The sequence below is a fragment of the Myotis lucifugus genome, unplaced genomic scaffold (genome assembly GCF_000147115.1).
Source record: "Myotis lucifugus unplaced genomic scaffold, Myoluc2.0 scaffold_56, whole genome shotgun sequence".
Taxonomy (NCBI): domain Eukaryota; kingdom Metazoa; phylum Chordata; class Mammalia; order Chiroptera; family Vespertilionidae; genus Myotis; species Myotis lucifugus.
The window spans coordinates 1,340,846-1,360,021 of NW_005871104.1; the positions used below are offsets into that span (position 1 = coordinate 1,340,846).

Genomic DNA, 19,176 nt, shown 5'->3' on the forward strand with positions numbered 1-19,176 from the left:
CACTTTTAAACAGAGATTTGGTAAAATAAGTTAAAAGTAAAGTAAAATGCTGGGTACCACTTCTCAATACATGATCCTTTTTATGTGACATAAAGACTCTCTGTGCACCTGGCTTAGGTGGGTAGGTGCAAGCCTTTTCCTCGCTGAAGGTCAGAACCAGTGTCAAATTTACAGCAAACCCACTTATGATGCTTGCTGATCCCTTTGGTTTTTATCGTCACAGTAGGTTTAACCTGACCAAGAAGTAATTACACCATTATTTTTTATGTGGTGCTTTATTACTTGCTTTTCAAAATTGGTTTCCAGAATCTCATGAGCTAATAGCAACAAATGTGCGATTGTAATGTTCACTCTGTCAGGAGATATGGGGTTATTGCGGAAGTGGCCACATACCCATTGCCCACACAATGACTGTTACTCCAAAACAAGTGAATTGCTTAACTAAACAGCTATTGATTGCAAGTCATCAGGGACCAATCATAAGACCACCAACATCCAAAGGAGACAATTACATTCTGATTATATATACGAATGTATTTTGTCAATATTGTGTGACAAGGAGGCCCAGTCTTGCATGGCTCACAAGTCCAAATCTAGAGTGGGTTAGAAGCAATAGGACCTCATTGGGGTGCCTCAAGTGTTCAACAAAGTTCCATACACTTCTTGAAAGAGAGGTGTCAAGACTGGGCACAGAAAGAACCAAGAGCCATGGAAAATCCCCTCCTCCTCACCCTTCCAACTCGAACAGGAATTGATCAAATCTAAAGGTGAACTTGGCATCAGCTTTTGTCTCAGGGCTCCTAGAGTTCTACACTTTTCCTTGGGACTAAGCTGAGTCTGATTTAGGACTGAGTGTTTCATATACTTCTTGTTATTAGCTAAGCTTCAGTTGGGCAAACCGGTTTGCCAACAACCCTTACTCACTTGGTGTGTTCAGATCTCTGTATGGGGGTTACTGAGTGAGACAAGACAACCGGATTCTAGGGGTTAAAGCATTCATGAGTCTTCTACAATTGCTGACACCTACATTAATGCTCTTGGAATGGTCTACTTTGGAAGCTTCTCTTCAGACCTCTGCTGGTTGGTTACCTAGCTACACTAGGTGGTGTGGACAGCCCCTCTTGTTTTAAGCTCCCCATTTAATTTCAGTGACCTTATTCTCTCCTGGTATTCTTTCTAGTTTTTTGACCTGCCTTTGTCCTTTTGGTCTCCAAATCTTTCTCTATTCCTTAACTATCAGTGTTCCCCATAGTACTGTCTGTCCTGGGTTCTCTTCTTACACCAGTGGTATCTTGGCATTGCCCATATCGCTAACTTCATCCTTGGTCCTTTTCCTCAGTTTCAGTTCTTTATCTCCAAACATTTTTACATGGATGTACTATTGCATTTAAAATTCGGTATGTCTGAAATTGAACTCATGACTTTTCCCTTCTATATATAGTTTTCTACTTGTATCCTTTATCCTGCTAAATGGCCTGTCCATTCAGTCAGGTAAATTAGAAGTATCGGAATCTTTCTTTATTCTTTCTAACCCCTCACATCTAACATGCCATTGAAGTCATGTATGTTCTATTCTAAAATATTTCTAAAATCTCCCTTTTCCTCTATGAGCACCTTATCATCAGTTAGTCTTTCATTTTCCATTTGGATTATTGCAATAGTACTGGCTTTAAATTTCATCTTGTATTGGACTCTTATGGTTATGTCTTTGAACCATAGATCTGATTATGCCTCTCCTATGACATGGAAAACCTTAAAAAGCTCCTTGTTGCCAACAAGATAGGGTTCTTATCAAGGCACCTAAGGCCAATACTGTCACTCAGGGTTACTCTTCAACACTCTACACTCAATAAGCTATGCTCTCCCCAAATTGGAATATCCAACATTATTTGAACACATCATGTCCTTTTATGTCTGGGCCTTCGCTCATGCTGCTTGCTCCTTTGGCCTGAAATGCTTTCCCCACCCTTTTCAGGAGAACAATCCTATTTATCCTCACATGTCCAGCTGAAATATGACCTCTTTGGTAAATGTTTCCCTAACTCTACTATAAAGAATTATCTTTTCCTTCTTCTGTGAAGTATACTATCAGGACATCAGTAATGCTGCTATTTGTATCTTTTTGATTAGCTTACAGGCCTGTCTCCCCACTGGATTATGCACTTCTCAAGGGTATATCACAGGAGAGTTTTTTCAAATGAAATCATCTCCAGCTGGGGATGCACAGGAATCTAGACCTGTGTTGTACTTCTTTTTCTTTTTTCATCTTCTTAAGGACACAGCCTTGTATACAGCAAGCATCCACTTTTATTGAATTAAACAATGTAAAGAAGTAACCCCATATTAACTAGGTGTCTCCTTTCTATTTTTCTTCCCATTTTATATTGTTTTAACAAAATTATATTGCTTTATATTGTTTTAACAAAATGTGTATTGTTTTAAAACAATTGTGTCCTATTACAAATAGAGCTCTATTTCAAGGTAATATGTGAGACCCAGAAGTGGTGGAATTCTTTGAACAGTAGTTTCAAATTAGTGTAAGTGGGGGAGGAAAGGCTGAGCCCCAAAGACAAATGAAATGTACTTGGTGTTCTCCTAGAATCCTAAATGCTCCTATTGAATTTATCACAGTGTTTTAGAATTCTGCTTATGGCTTTCTGCTCCTCTAGACTCTGGAGTTCCTTGAAAGTAGGGACTATACAGTATGTATAATCAATCCTGTATGCCCCACATCAGCCCCTATCTCTAATACATGGCAGGTATTGTTAATAATAACAACTGCCTGTTGAGTATTTGTTGTATGCTCAGCACTGTACAAATAGTACCCCATCATATCTGCTTTACAGAGAAGGAGGAATTAAAGAATGTGACTTTTCAAAAGGCACATAGCTGATCAGTATTGTAGCCTACATGCAAACTGGGCTGTTCTTACTCTAAAAGGGTTAGAACAAAGGGAAGAAAAGTGTCTGTTAGAGAAATGGAAGTCAAATTAGGAACTGGAGTAGGAGAGCAAGGTTTTCATGGCCCATAAATTAAGGCCAAATTGCAGATAGAGGAGTATATGAGGATCTAGAAAAGCATTAGAAAAGTTGTGTAAGCCGGAATTATTAGAGACCTACTCTGGAGGCTTCTTGATTGTCCTAACTTGGTTTTTCTAGCAAAGAGGTTAAGAGCAGGCATACTGCCTACTTTGAATCTTTGGCCTTTTACTTATTAGCTCTGTGGATTTAGGCAAGATATTTAACTCCTCTGAGTCGCACTTTTCCTTCTCTGAATAATGGGAATGTCAGTAGTACTTCCTTTTAGGGTTGTGATAAAGGTTAGATGGGTTAATCCATGTAAAGTTCTTTGCACATAGTAAGTTGTTAGGAAGTGCTAGCTGCTGCTGTTATAATAATTATTAATAGAAGAAAAGACACAATGAATAAATACAATGGATCCTGTAGCATCTTAGCATTTAACTAATTCTGTGCCTCTGAGTGGACCCATGTTTCCTAAATTTACAGATCAAGGTGTCCCTGCCAACCTACAGTGGAGCCATGAGATGTTTTAAATTCGAGGGAAATGAGTGATACTTTAAGTCTGTCAGATACCACAAGACTACTAGTTTAAACTAGTTCCTAGCTCCACACTAGATTTTACTGTATACTGATGCTGTCATAGCTTAGCAAAGCTGAATTTTCAGCTGTTACTGCTATCAAAAGGAAGTATCTTGTGAAAACCAATGCGGTATAACAGAAAAGAGGGTGGCGATGTTCAATCTTATTCCAAGGTTTGGGAAGTTGGGCAGTGCCCAACAGGAGTGCACACTCCATTAGTAAGTTGTTTTTATTTAAGAATGAAACAAAAATTATATATATATATTCCAATTCATTGGAATATATATACATATATATTCCAATTCCAAGCTGTTTGGAACATAAGTAATTAGCAAAACAGAACCTCTTGGTATTTCTTTTGGCTTAGAGGCACTGCTAATAGATTGCTGAGATGCTCAAGGCACTGTGGACAGAGAAAGTTTGAGAAGCCCTGGAGTAGACAATGAATTAAATTATAATCAACATGTGTGTTAAAGCTAAAAGGAGAAGGTCCCACACTCTAATGTTCAGGTAGAGGAGGCTTTCTGGCTGAGTCTAAGGTTAATGATACATAGCGATAATAATCACTTAGGGTCAATACTGAAGAAGGCTGACTTCATTTATTTTATATCAAGATGCTATTTAGGTTGGAGTTCAGGCTGATAAAAATGCCGAGGCTTATCTGCAAGCCATTGTAGCTCTCTCCACCGCCTACTTGTTATAAGTTCTCCTTGGCTCCACTAACATATTACTAAATAATCACTTCATCCCCCAATTATCTGCAAGTTATAAGCACTTTACTGTCTTACTAGTAGAATTAATAATGGGTTATTTGGAGTCCCTTTTGTTTATCTTTTCTTGGAAGTTGTCCCTCCTCCCCACCTGGTGGTCTGTGGAGCTGCTGTATATAACTTCATTATCCAACTCTTCTGAAACTGGTCCACTGGCTTCGACAGCATGACTCTGAACAGTGGGAGAAGTGTTTCAAGGTGTCTCATAAACTGTGATATTAACAATCACAAGTAGGACCTCAGCCCAGAACTCTGCGCCTGGTTAGCACGAGGCTTGGAGCAGGGTTTCTTCGCTTCCGAGCCCGACTCGGTGCCGTTCCCCGCTGAGAGCCGTGAGTTGCTGGGTAGCTTGCTCCAGGAGAGTAATAAGTATTGTTGTTTAGCAATTGTGTTGTTGAAATTCAGCTCCACTATGTCTGACAGTATTTATCTAAAATACTTTCCCTGGTGCGTGTTCAAGTTCCAGTAAACCGTGTCTTATTGTGCGACCTTTTCATTTTCCAGTGAAAAGGGATCAGCTCGTCAGATAAAAGCTACAAGCCGAGTACAGGAAAAATGCGTGCTCAGAAAATCCAAGCATGATTGAAAACAAGATGTGTTAAATCAATGCGGTTTATCGCCTGCCTATTCCCGGCAATTGCTGTTCTAAGCTCATTCTGAACACACACGGGATGATAAAAGTACGGTGTCAAGCACTCGCTGGGGTGGGAACACAAGAAAACATGTTTATCAGACAGGCTGGGTGATTTTACCCCCTTGACAACAGTTATTGTCAAAAACTCTTTGGGTAGAAATCTGAAGAACAATTATAGAAGGAATATTACTCTTGTTATAGCAGAAGATATGCCAGTAGGGAAGAAAATTATGGATTTATCCTTACACGTTAAGAAAGAAAAAACAGAGTGTGGAGGTTGTGAATATTCAAACACCATCATCCACTACACAGCAAAAGTCATCCTCTTCTTGTTCAAATATGATCCAAAATTTTAATTTTTTAATTTTAATTTTTGTTAATCCTCACCCAAGGATATTTTTCCATTGATTTTTAGGGAGAGTGGGAGAGAGAGGGAAAGCCAGAGATAAACATCGATGTGAGAGAAATACATTGGTTGCCTCCTGCAGGAGCCGGGACCAGGGCCCAGGCTGGGAGGAGCCTGCAACTGAGGTATGTGCCCTTGACCGGAATTGAACCTGGGACCCTTTGGTCCGCAGGCTGATGCTCTATCTACTGAGCCAAACTGGCTAGGGTGGATCCAAATTTTTTTAAATAATCCAAAATGTAAAAGATTGAAAGCAAAAAAAGAGAAGACCTCATAAAGACCTTCAAGCTTCAGTTTGCATGAGGGATTTAATTTTAATTTTAAACTTGCATCAGATTTGAAAATCTAACTCAAGGCTCCTGGAAGGCCATACCGTTCAGAGCACATCATACTCAGTAACAGGGGCCACTTTCTCATCGACTTGATTACAGTTAGAGAGCAGTAACTTTTCCCTAATTATGGTACTTCCCCTGATTCCCGTTTTAGATGGAGTGGGACCCTCCAGGGCAAGGAAGGGGTCTCTTTACCAAGAGGTGCTCTCTGTCTGCCCATGACTTCTCAACAAGAATCTTTTAGAAAATACCAACTGGGTGTGGCATGAAATAAGTTGATTTAATGTATATCGAGAGCATTTTGTGCCTCTCTTTCCCGGAAGACTAATCGACTTTTGAGAGTTCAACTTAGACCTAGGAGAACTTGAGACAGCAAACACAGTTTCTCCATCATTTGTGGGGCAAGTTCAAAATAGCAAAACGGCCTCCCCAAAAGGTTTTGTTAGTTGACATGCCGAGCTTTAAGTAAAGAAATCAGGCCAAGCGACCTGTATGGAGTCAGGTGTCTGGGAACAGAATTCCTCCTCGTGCTGGATTTCTGTTTCGCAGCTATTTAGTAAAAAGGGAGCAGTTTAATCAATTTGGTAGCAGGTCTTATCAATATGCTGCAAATGGAGATTCATCAATATATTTTTTAAATGTAGTCATCTTGGAATAGTAAATAAAACACATCTGTTCTGATTTATGCAGCCAGACCTTTCTGTGCCTCAGTTTCTCACCTTCCAACTAGAGATACTAATTTTTGACATTCATATGAAGAGAATATTGAAGGAATCAATGAGAGAGTGTCTAATAGAGCACTTTGCTATCCCTGGGAAAAGGGTCTTAGATGACCTCATAGTGTGTTGAAAATGACAACTCTAGAAGTAGTCATTCATCCTTAACATCCGTTAAAAATCTTCCGAGGTCCTTATAACTTAGAGACTTGAGTTCAGGTTACAGAAATCTTAAAAACTAGTACTCTTTCATCAATGAAAAATTTTTTGGGAAAATACAAATCCCTTTAACACAGGATTTGTTACATAAATTATGGTCATCCATATAATACAATATGCTACAACCATTAAAAAGAATGAGGTGGATATAAATATGTATATAATCCAGATATAAAACAGTATTGTGAAAATGTCTGCAAACATTCATACTAATCTAAGTAGAGATTATATATGAGTGGGACTATTAGGGGGCTCTTTCCCCTTTTTCATGTTTCTTTTGTATTTTTATACTCTAAAAATGTATTTCTTTTAAATTTAGAAAAGCAGTAAAGCTATTTCCATTTTGAAAAAACAAAAGAAAGTCCCTCTTAATTCTTCCTTCCTGCTCTTGATTGCTTTTGCTCCTGGAAGAGTTATTCATTTCCAAGCATTCGCAAGCTCTTTGCCTTCCAAGTGACAGTCCTTGGGGTCTAGCATTTCTTTCTCCAAATGTCTCCCCAGTTTGTCCTCTCAGGCTCTCATCCACTTCCCAGATCCCTCTCTCTCTTCATTCTTTACTTTTCCTGCTCTGGCTCCACGCTTTGTCAAGAGGATGCAGCCACACAAGCCAACTGCTTGTACCTTCGGCCGAGAGAGGTATTCCTTCCTTCGCTTGAATTTTGAATCTCATAGTTGTTGCCACACATCAAGGGTTTTGAAGACGACTATAAATCCGAAATCAGAGCAATTTCAAAGCCAGTTTGGAAATGTTCCTTTGGCTCCTACATCGGTAAATTCTGCCCACGTTGGCTCCATCCTGACAACCTTCTGCTTCCCTTACAGCTTTCTGGGAGCCTCTTCCCAAAGCTCTCCTGGGTTGCGCCGCTCCTGAGGCAGGGCGCCAGGCTGGAAAAGCGTGTCCCACCGAAAACGGGGGCTTCACTCAAAAGGGATCTGGTTTAGGTTTCTTAGGGAGTGCATCCCCTCCATGGGAGAGACAACGCTGAGAACCGTTCCTGCCCTAAACCTCTAGGCAATGACATGTTCAAATGGCTGTAATGTAGCCGATCTCTTCAGGAACCAGATTTCTGGCTCTTGTTTAGGTTTCTGGTTGGTGTTTTTTTCGGTGTCTATATTATAGTCAGTCTTCAAGACAGGTTCAGGACAATAACTTGCTGTTTTATTGTTTACCTCTGGTTGTTAATTTAGTGATGGGGGAGGGGGGATTGGGGCCATTATGGAACAAAAAAGCTCAGCCTAACTCGTATGCAATAACTCTCATGCCCAGAAAGGATCTGCCTTGAAGGGGACCACTCTACTGTTAACCCCTCCTGTGCAAATAGAGAGAAGCCAGTCACCAGGGAAGGTTGGGGACCCAGGTGCTGGTTTTATCATTGCCTCTGCTCTGAGGTTTTATTTATTATTTGGCATAGAGTCTTAGATATTTGCTTGGGCATTAAATGGCAATAGAATATAAATATGACCTTCCTAATAATATCTGCATTTCTTTTTATTTCCAGTCAAAATGACATCATGTCACACAACCATTAAAAAAAGGAAATTAAACCCCCAGAAATATGTTTAAACACGGCAGTGAGCTGCTGAGCTATAAAAGCAGGGAAATCTCTGACGCTGGACCGGCACCCCCCTCCCCCCCCTTGCCCTTGTGCTGGGAACACAGCCCTAACCCGCCTCCCATTGTTTCCAGGAATAAGTGGTCAAGAAGTTAGGGAGAACAGAGCAGGAGTTTCTCCAAACCTCCAACAAGAGACAAATCAGCTTTCATAGCTGAGAATGTATCCGTCTTGACAACGTGATTTTAATTTGCAAATAAATCCCCTTAAAGAGAATGTTCTTTATTTGATGTGTTTGTGAAGTGGATTTGAAAAAAAAAAAGATTCAAGGCATGAAAAGGCCCCAATCCGCACATATATTTAGTTAGGATTTGCTCATTATCAGTTGTGAATGGATTTGGTAATCTTGTCATTAGCATTAGTGCATAAAACCTAGACACAGGATTGTGAATTTTATTTGCCTAGAGCGTGTCATGCTGTGTGAATGCTTAGACACTGTGAATAGTAGTTTTGTGGGACCAGGGCTGTTCTGGTTTGACCAGGACCTCGGGGAAGCTCGGGGAAGGGCTCTGTGTAGACTGGTTCTGCATAGTTACTGGCTTCCTTTCAGGGAGTCTGAGATGGTGAGACTGGGAAGGAACCCAAAGCCATTTATAAGCAGTCCCAACACATGGCCAGGTGAAGTGGTTTGATTCCTTTTTCTTTCTTTCTTTTTTTTTTTTTTTACCATGTCATTAACTTTTACTTTTTGAAAACAAATGACTTCGATGAAGCTGAAATGCCAGCCCCATGCATATATCCAGTGCTTCCAATGAATATCGGGTCCCAATATCATGTCATAGCTGTGAGTGGGAGGACCCTTCTATAATCTCCACTGAGGTATCTGCCCTGAAAACTCGCTCTCTGGTGTAGAGACAGTTGATCTTTCTCTCATGCGTTGATAGGGAGAGATACTGTAGCCTATGTACACAGCTCCATGAGGTCCTCCTCAGCTTATTCAGTTAATTCCTCTCTTCCTCTAACTTTGAACAGGACAGTGGAAGACATGGGGGTAGGGGAGGTGGAGGAGGGTCAAGGAAGGAAAATGGTGATGGAAGGAGAATTGGCTTGGGGTGGTGAACACACACTACCATGTACAGATGATATGTTGAAAAAAACACACACAAACTAAACCAAACCAAAAAACACAGGTGTCTGTGACTCCCCAATAGCCTGATCACTCTTTAAATCCACGTGTCCCTGTGAAGTGTGGCCCTAGTGAAGGCTATGCCAGATCCAGAAGCAGAGGTGGGAACCCCCGTCAGACCCTCAGGGAGGCAGGAGAATGGATTCTGGATGGGGAGGGCAACCTCCTTGAGAGCTGGTGCTGCATCCCAGCTCTGCCATCAAACTTGTTCGCCTGTCTTTTTTTTCTTTTTTTTGTCAGATTAAATATACCTCTCGGAACATTTACTTCTAAGGGCATATGGTATTGTGACACAAAACAGTCCATTCCTACAAATGCCGTCTGAACACTTGGTAGGCACCAGACATGATGATTGAATCAGTAGAAAATTTATTATCTTGAAGAATTTTTTAAATGCCCACCTTGGTCCCATTTTATTCTGATCATTTAAAAATGGAGGTCTTTCTTGTTTGGGATTAGGGAATTTTTCTAAACCTCTGAAACCTCCCTTATTCTGTTACTATCCCTTCCTGGTTTAGGGTGATACCCTCTCAAATGCTATTCAGGGAGTGTGGCCTCTGTGTTGTGAAGCAGGACCGCATACACTGCCCTGAGCATTGCATTCCTTTTGCAATTCACAGCTTCATCCATGTGTTGTTGGGTTGTTGTTTTTTTAACCTAAAATGCTCCTGCTTCTTTATTTGAGGTTAATTATGCCAGATTAAGTTTTTTTTCTTTCTCTACTGGATTCTCAGATTTGCCCCAAGTTTTAGGGGAAAAAATTGACTAGCCCCCTTTCTGCTGGTGTCCCCTGAGCCCTGTGCTTGAATACAATGAGGTCACTTTGTTGAAGGATTAACTTTATATTACATTCTTGCAGGGTAGATGTATGTCCCTAAGGTACAACTACCCCCACGGATGAAATAAATATACCATTCTTTATGATTCCTCCCCGTTACCTTCTCTGTTGATTTTCAGAGAGTTTATGAATAGTCACATATTTATACAACTGGCCAAAAGTATACTACTTATTTTTCTTATGGTCTGTAATAACCTATGCAAGGTTATTAAAGGGTCTACAGACCCCTTTTAAGGCATAGTTTCTTATGTCATTACTTTATACAAGCAGGTCAAATTCCATCTCGGCAATAATCTCTTGCTCTTAACCTTTTTCTTTGATTATAAAAGTAATATATGTTCATTGTGGAAAATGTAGAGAATGCACAGCAGAAAGAGAAGAGAAGCATTTTAAGACCCTCTTTTGGGCGGTTTATACACAGACCACAGACGCATTTTCTTCATTCTCTGTGTGTTTGTTTTTTAAAAAAAGGAACCTTTTAGACATATGCTCCTATAAGCTGCCTTTTAGCCTAGCCATATATTATGCCAGTAAATATTTCCCCCACTTATGGCATTGCTTTTGAGAACTGCATCATATTCCAGAGACATTGAATCTGTTTTTCTGGTGTTTTCTTTGTGTGTGTGTTTGTTTTGTTTTAAAAACCTTTATCAGATGTTTGCTCTCACTCAGTAATTGGTTTAAATTTTTTCTCTAGTCAGTGCAATCAGAGAAATCATCAGACACCTTTGCATTTAAGACAAGCTTTGTCTTGCATATCTGTAGTGTTATCTTTGTGCTCAGCACCGGGACAATTGCACTGTAATGTTCAATTCCTAAATTGAGGGCGGATTAACATATTTAAAGATATGAGCACAGAGCAAGTCATAAAGGCATGAGAAATAAAAGCCTTTGTCTTACCGGCTGAAACATCTCCTCCAACATAGTATACTTCCATAGAATAGATGCTTACTTTTCTTTGAATAATGAGTTTAATATATCTAATTCAATTACTCTTTGTGTCAGCCGAATGACTTCTCCTCAGCTCTTTAGCTATTCGTTCTGATATTTGAATCAGTTCTTTTAATTGCAGATATTAAGTGTCCGTCTTTCTGCTGTGTGTTGGCCATATGGCCAGAGAAACACAGCCGGACTCCCCTCCCACACGTCAGGCAGTCATTCAATTAGCAACCACAGTTCCTTGACACAGTAGGAATTAATTAATTTTTCAGACAACTGAAGGGGTGGGTCAACACTTCTAATTTTATTGTTGGTTTGGTCTGAAAAATAAAACCAAAAATTGGAATGTTCAGGATGCTAAATTATGTCTTCAGATATTAAAATGATGCATTTAATTGTCTAAAGCTCTTTTTATGGTCAAACTTCTTTGCGGGTAATTAGCATGATGGGTGGGGGAGGGATGTGATCTATAACTTAAACCTAGGTGCTCATTCCTGTCGCCCTCATGCATTTCTTGATTAAATCCCATGTATTTTACGAGTAACAGCTTCCCTGCATAAAGAGCCCTATGGCTTTTTCTCTACAAGTCTAATTTGAAAAAAAAAGAAGAAGCAGAAATTCTTCTCAAGGGTTTAGAAAGTAATCATAAAAAATGAGAGGAATAATAAATATTGTGCCTTAACTCATATGCTAGCATAGAGAGAGAGACGTGGTACACCTGGGTGTAATTTCAGTTAATTTCCACAAGAGACAGGTTGAAAGTTTACTGTTTGGAAGGGGAGGGAGGCATAGCTAAATCTCATATTTGCAAAAATGATTACATTATCTGAAATGAAAATGCTACTCTATTAACAAACTTCAATAAGCATTGCATTTGGGAAAAAAAATCTTTTAAATAAAAAGTTACCTGAGTTCACTTTAACTTAAAATATACAAGTGAGGAAAAAGTACTTACTCTGATTTATGTGTCTTTTGGAGGTGTAATTATTGGCTTTTTACTCACCTATGGAAAACAATGTACTTTTGTAAATGGATTTCTGGCCACTTTATGCAGCCTTTTTTTTCCCCCGTATTTTTTTTTTTTTGTTACATAAAAAGTAAGCACTGTCAATCAAGGAATTTTAAGGTTTATTTCCTCTTTAGAAATGATTGATAGCCTTTTAGATTTACCAGTTGACAAGTTAAAGGGTTCTATTGGTATAATTATGTACTAAATTCACAGTCTTTCAATTTAAATGTCCTTTTAAAACCACAAGATTATCATACCTGTATTTTGAAAAGTGGGCCAGTCAGTTTGGGTTGGTATACAAATTGCTTCCATTAGCCTTGGGACCTATTTGAATTTAATACAGTTTTTTAAAGTTAGTAGTAGTATGAATCTTACTTTTAAAATTTAGGTTAATGGAAATTCATTTTAAGTAAAGCATGTGGCAACTTGTTTTTTAATGTATAGCTAAACCGCAGAAGTGCAAAGACTGTCTTTTTATTCAGTATGGGAGAAACTATGTGGTTGAATATTTGGGTTACACGAAAAAGGAGAAGAAGGAAAGGACCTCCCCACCCGCCCCTTACTTAGAAGATCTGAGGGCTACGGGTAGAGGATGGAGCTGCCATCTCTCCCTTGTCCCAAGAAGAAGGCTGAAGATATTTCACATCCTGGGGAGGAAATTTCAGAGTTCACTTTGTATTGTGTTTAATTTCAGGGTCCATTGAAGAGGGTGTAGTCAATATGAGCATAGCAAGGCCCATTGTCTCCAGATATTGTTACAGTTTTTTGCTCTTCAGTCTATTAAACCATCATGGAGACCTGGCTGCTCTAAGCCAGTGGTCGCAGAGGCTGGCTTTTTCCTGAGATAATATTGATGTTGGTGAATAGTCTGGCATTGTAGATGGGAGGGTGTAGTATCAAGGTCATTGCAATGCCTTGCTCTTTGCCCCTCCCTGCACTCTTGCAGGCTTCATTGCCACAGAAGGCACTGAGACGCTGTGTCAGCTGAGGTCCACTAGAGATTTTGCAATGAAGCAAGTACTTTGAACTCTCCTGCTTTTTAGAATCTGTAGACATCCTAGGACAGGCCCTTGAGCATTTTGACCTCAGCTTCTGACTAAAATGAACCCTAAAACTTCACATTCAATACCATTTGACTTTCTATTTTCAATAATGTAAGGAATATGAAATTTGGCCGGAAGAACAGAGTTGTTCCCTATGCTACGAAGGGGTCTTTTGAGGGAGTCCCGCCCGACCATGGTCAATAGCAGAAGGAGATGGTGGTAATGTTCAGTAGAGGAAACATTCATCTAGTCGTTTCATAATCTAATTCAAAGGTTATCAATGAAGCTTTAGACTTCCGGGTTATTTCTGGTTATTTTCACATCATCAGTATTGCAAATCATGTTCTTGTTCCTGAAATGGTTCTAATTGTGTGACTTCTTCATTGTAGCGCTCAACGAACCCACCATCGATTATGGTTTCCAGAGGTTACAGAAGGTCATTCCCCGGCACCCTGGAGATCCTGAGCGTTTGCCAAAGGTCAGTACTCTCCTTCTTTGAGTTACGGTCTCTGGAAACTTGGACTTGGGTGATTGGCAGGAAACTTTGCCATTGATAAAAATCAGTTCGTAGATAAGCAACTCAGTATTTTTTTGGCTTTGTGTGTTCGGTGCTATAGGTAAGTAAGCACTTATGTGCCAGGTAATACAGCACTTCTTTTTACATATGCTATGTCATTTCTTCCTCTCAAAACCCTCTGAGATTGGTCCTGCTACCATCTCCATTTTGGGGAAGAAAATGATCAAGCTAAGAGAGGTTAAATCATTTGCCCAAGGTCACAAAGTATGTAAATTGCTAAACTGAGATTCAAATCAATACTATCTGGGTCCAAAGTTCAAGTTGTTGTTAATCACTTCATCACTCCAGCTCTTAAGAGGAAAAAAAACACTGCTTTCCTACCTGCATGGAAATTCATACTCATCCCTGTTGAGGGGAGAACAAAGGGAAACGTATTGGTAGATCTTGCAATTAGACAAATAAGACAGGACCTCTTTCCTCTAGAGCAGGGGTGGGCAAACTTTTTGACTCGAGGGCCACAATGGGTTCTTAAACTGGACCGGAGGGCCGGAACAAAAGCATGGATGGAGTGTTTGTGTGAACTCATATAAATTCAAAGTAAACATCATTACATAAAAGGGTACGGTCTTTTTTTTTTTTTAGTTTTATTCATTTCAAACGGGCGGATACGGCCCATGGGCCGTAGTTTGCCCACGGCTGCTCTAGAGGCATTCAACTTAACTGAGAGATAAGGTGAGAAATTAAACAAGAATTCAAGGCAGAGTAACACATGGCATACAGCAATACGTCATTAATCCCCAATGATGAAAAAAGAAAATTCACATTTACTGACTCCTGTTCTGAACCTGTTGTCTGTGTTGGGAATATCCCCATCTCTGTACCCAAGGAACTCAGAACCTGTGTGGGAGAAATCACTCTACCCAACACCATACGTGACAGGAAGAACGGGTACGCTTAACAAAAGTGCAGCCAAAGTTCTCTGAGGACTCAGAGGAGAGAACAGTTAAATGCTAAGGAAGTTTGAAGGACAGAATGAATTGAGCTACCATTCACTGTTTACTGACAGCAAAATGGAATCTCATTCACGGCACCAGTGAAAACTATTATAAATTAAATGAGCAGATGAGAGGTCTTCTCTTTGCTACAGTACGTCTACAGATAGGTCTGTTTCTCCTCATAAAGCACTTAGAAAAATGAAGTTGGCATCCTTCCTAGCTCAGTTAACCTCTTTGGGAGAGCCGTTCATCATCAAATTCTACCTGTGCACCTGCTGCCTGGGGAGGCAGAGCCACCTACCTGTCTGAACAGGCCTGGTCCAGGAGAAAGCGGCCCAGGAACGGATGTGCAACGCGAGGGGCCGGGAGGGTGGAGAAGGGGGCGCTGCTTCCCAGAGAGAGGAAGAACTGGGACAGGCAAATGCGCCTGTCCTCCACCTAGACCGCAGAGAAAGAACCACACAACCTCAGCCTCAACCCTTGGCTTCCTAGAGCAGCCTTCTTCCACCGAGTGCTATTGGTAAAAGCTTCTTGAAAGCATTTCACCTGAGGAAGACGTCCTAGGATGTGTCAGTCTGTCCATATCCTTGTCTTTGAAAGGGACTGCCCTCTTACACACATCATTCCCTTTCACCTTGACTCATTCTTGGTGAGCAATTAAATAATCTAATGATAACAGTGAATGACAGTCCACTTCCATAGCATAGATGTGCAGTGGAAAGATTTACCTTCAGTTTCCTCTGTCTAGCAAGAACCTAACTCCCATGCATTTCCTGAGGGGCAATAATTGGAAATTTTATTGGTAATTTTATAGCACGATGATATAAATAATGTTTATCTACCCAAAGGTCAGTGCTTTAGGTGTCTCTGCAGTAGAAAGAAGGCATGGGTGCAATACCAGATTCTTCCCATTTGGGGATCGTCTTCACTTTACTTTTGACATTGGATGGCAGAGTCTGCGGAAGGGACTGGAAGGGCAGATCGGGCTGGGGGTGGGGTGGAACTTTAAGTAAGGGCAATGACTATGCAATCTGGGTCAAAATCCTTTTATTTAAAAAAAATTTAAAACAAATTTCTTTAACTCTCTGAGCCTCAATTCACTTCTTGGTCAAATAGAGATGATAATATTTACTACTTTTGGGGGTTGCCACTTTAATCACTTGCTTTGCACTCGACAAAAGGTAACTATGCTTATTTGCCAGTGAGTTAGAGTGGGACCCTTGCTTCTCAAAGCTCTTCCCTCCAATCTCGGCAGAGCGGGAAATCCCAGTCCTGGTGAGCAGCTGGGTCTGTGATGTATCTTCTGTGCCTCAGTTTCTTCATCTATAAAATAGGGATATAATGGTGCCGACTTCATGGGGCTCACATAAGGATAAAAAGAGGTAATCCTGTGGGTGCCCTTGGCACCATATCTGGCTGGCTATCACCACTCTCTAAGTATTTATTGAAAAATAGAGAAAACTAATTTGGTTTCATCTGGATGAGGCAGTCCTTTTCTTATCTAGAAAGAAAGAAGGCAAGTAGGAATACAGGATTGAGTTTTGTGTGCTTACTTTTAAACACTTTTTTTTTTCCGGCCGAATATCACGTTCAGAAATGTTGAACAAATAGCCCAGGCACGTGTCCCTTCGTCCCCCGTGGCCTGATGGTGAAACTCCCAGCTCCTTTTCCTGGGATTGGGACGAGTAATCAAGGACACAATGGGCTTGTGTGTTAAGGAAGCACTCTGCAGCTTGCATCTACCACTTGCCCGTGCGAGGACTCTGGCAGGAGCCCACCCCAGGAAGCTCTCTGTGTGACTCAGAGCGGAGTGGCTGTCCTCTTGGCTCTGAGCCTTAAGGTGGAGTGAGAGTTCAAGAGCAGGGTCAGGAAGTGGCGGATGGAGCCAGCACGAGGTATTCCTGTGCGCTGGGGAGGCTTATCCTCTTGCTGTCCATTGTTCGGGATCAAAATGGGCTCCGCCTTTCTTAGAGTCATGGTCAGTGTTTGTCAAACCAGAGTGTTTCAGTGAGCCGCGGACCACACACCTCACAAAACAAACGGCACTTTATTAAACCCATGTGTTTGTGAATAGACAAAGCTAGATTCATACAACCACCCACATATTCTGTCAAATGAAACTGCTCCCAAGACCAAGCAGACAGCGTTCCATAATAATATGCCTTTGTATGGTGGCGTGTGCTTTTTCAAAGAACTTATACATGCTTTGTTTTATGGGAGCCCCTCTCATGAGAGAAGTCAGCGACGCAGACATCCCTCCCATTTCCCAAACAAGAGCGCGGGGGCCAGCCGATCCTTCTCTGTAGATTATTTCGTCTCTGAAAGTCTCCGTTGGTGATAGTTGCTGGACACACATTTTTAAAATACTACGATTATGCTAACCCCAGATGTTTTCTGGTTTCCTTTTCCATGTGCACGTGGGGAAGGGCGGGCGAAGGTTTTTTTAAATCGCAGCGTTCTGTTCTGTTTCACACAGACTTGCCTTCCTCCCAGATCCTGGCAGGAGGGAGAGAGCATGTGACCAAGTTTGGGGTGAAGGTTGACTTTTCTTACAAGGTCGAGGTGAGGGGGAAGGGGACTGTGGTCAGTCAGAAGCTCTGAGGTGCCGAAAGGCATGATGCAACCCAGAAACATTGAGCAAGGAGCTCTCTGTTCTAAAGGCCAGAGGTGTCTCTGTCCCCTTTCAAATTGCTGGTTGTCTTCTGAGTGGTCCGCGAGCATTAGTGCAAAGGCAGTGAGTGACAGTAGACTCCAGTTAGCAGGGGATCCCAGGGAGTAGGTAACATTTAATTGATGCCTACTGTGTGCAAAGCACGGCTTTGTCAAGGTTGTTGATGGGCAGAGAGGTCAAGAGAGAGGGCTGTCAGGCCAGAGAGATGTGAGTTTTGAAAGCCAGATCCACTTGACTCAACCTTCCCGGGCTAGGTTCTCTCCCTAAATCAGCTGCCCGCAGTGTTGCTGTTGGGCGTTAATGAGATAATTCATGCAGAGAGATCTCTCTGGCATTTAACAAGACTTCAGAAAATGGAGGCTACACATGTCTGCGAGATGGGTGCTCCCCATATCATAGGAACCAGAGCCCCCAGGGGGCCAGTGACTCCTACAAAGTCTCAGCCAGCAGCTAGAGAACAGGTTCGAGCCCAGGTCTTCAGGCTCATTATTGCCACTGCATAGAGTTCCTGCTTCCCCCTCAGATCTGGAAACCAAGGTAATTCGGCCTTGAGGCGATTCTCTTCCCTCTCCTGTCCCTCACCTACACCTCACCCCCATCCTACTCCAGCTCCCACCAGCTTTCTCCCACTTCCCCACCCAGAGGGGTTGGCCTGGGGACCTCCAGGGGGCCAACATGTTTTTTCTCCAAGAGCCAGTCCCTCTTTTGGAGAAAATGAAGCAGTTTGAGAAAAGTAACAAAGGCGGCATTTGTGTATTTTGCTTTATGGAGCTGAAAATATCTGGTAAATTGATCCAGTGGGAGTAATAAATACACATTACTTTATCTTGTTCTTCATGTGCTATACCCCTGAGCCCTGATAGAACAACACCACTTAATAGACTTAAAAAAGAGTAATTACACTCACTGGTTGTGTGATTTTTCAGCCCTTCCAGCCCTGCCTGACCTTCTAATTTAGCTCACCGTGTCTAACTAACGCATTTATATTCATCTTTTATGAAGCATGTATGTTCAGGATTGACTTCAGAGCCTTTTTCAAGCTGTCCGCCCAGGTCTCCAATCTGGTTAGCAGTGAGGAGGAGGAGCTATCTGTCTCTATACATGCGCTTGTATAGGTAACATGTGTACCCGGCTACTCACAGCATTTTTTATCCTTTATGAAACATAATAAAAAGTATTTATTACATTTTTACTTTAAAGCTTTTATACATTCTAGCATTATTTACAGCTAAACATGCAGGCAAAAGATGTGAGTGTTTTAAAAATGATTACTGTTAATGTTTCCGCTTGTCAGAAGTGCTTAAATTCTCTTGCACTTTGTCTCAAAACTTAGTACTGTTGCCTTTTAAGAACAACACGTTTCAAAGATCTTGCAAGTCAGATTTGCAAACACTGCTGACAGTTCGTGATGAATGATATTGCAAAATCTGCAAGATGTTTGTCATTTCGCACAGCCGAAATATTAAGGAACAGATTAAGAAATGCGAAACGCCCCATGGAAATCAACCATCCCAAACAAAACCCCAAACAAACCTCAGCCAAACCTGGAGCCCAGAGAGCGCACACACCAGAGTGGGTCCCTCAGCCAGGCTTTCTCTCCCAACTTCCCACTCAGCCGGGGGAGCCCGATTGTTCTCAGTGCAGTTTCTCTCACCATATGGTCTCCTCATTACCATACACTAAGGGTCCATATGGGAAACTTGTGAAATGAACTGTATTCATTTTAACTGCCAGATGAGCAGCCTTTTG

General features: G+C 41.3%; 1 protein-coding gene across 2 annotated transcripts in view; it reads left to right on the top strand.

The window, feature by feature from the left end:
- The window catches only part of EBF1 (early B cell factor 1), a 385,315-nt gene that overhangs the window by 336,186 nt on the left and 29,953 nt on the right, over positions 1-19,176 (top strand). For both annotated transcript variants that reach the window (XR_002829372.1, XM_006089069.3), the window contains exon 11: positions 13,634-13,722. Coding sequence is in view for 1 of the 2 variants with exons in the window: in XM_006089069.3 (XP_006089131.1) it covers positions 13,634-13,722 (89 nt within the window). In the remaining variant the exon portion in view is untranslated. The remainder of the gene's footprint in view (positions 1-13,633; positions 13,723-19,176) is intronic.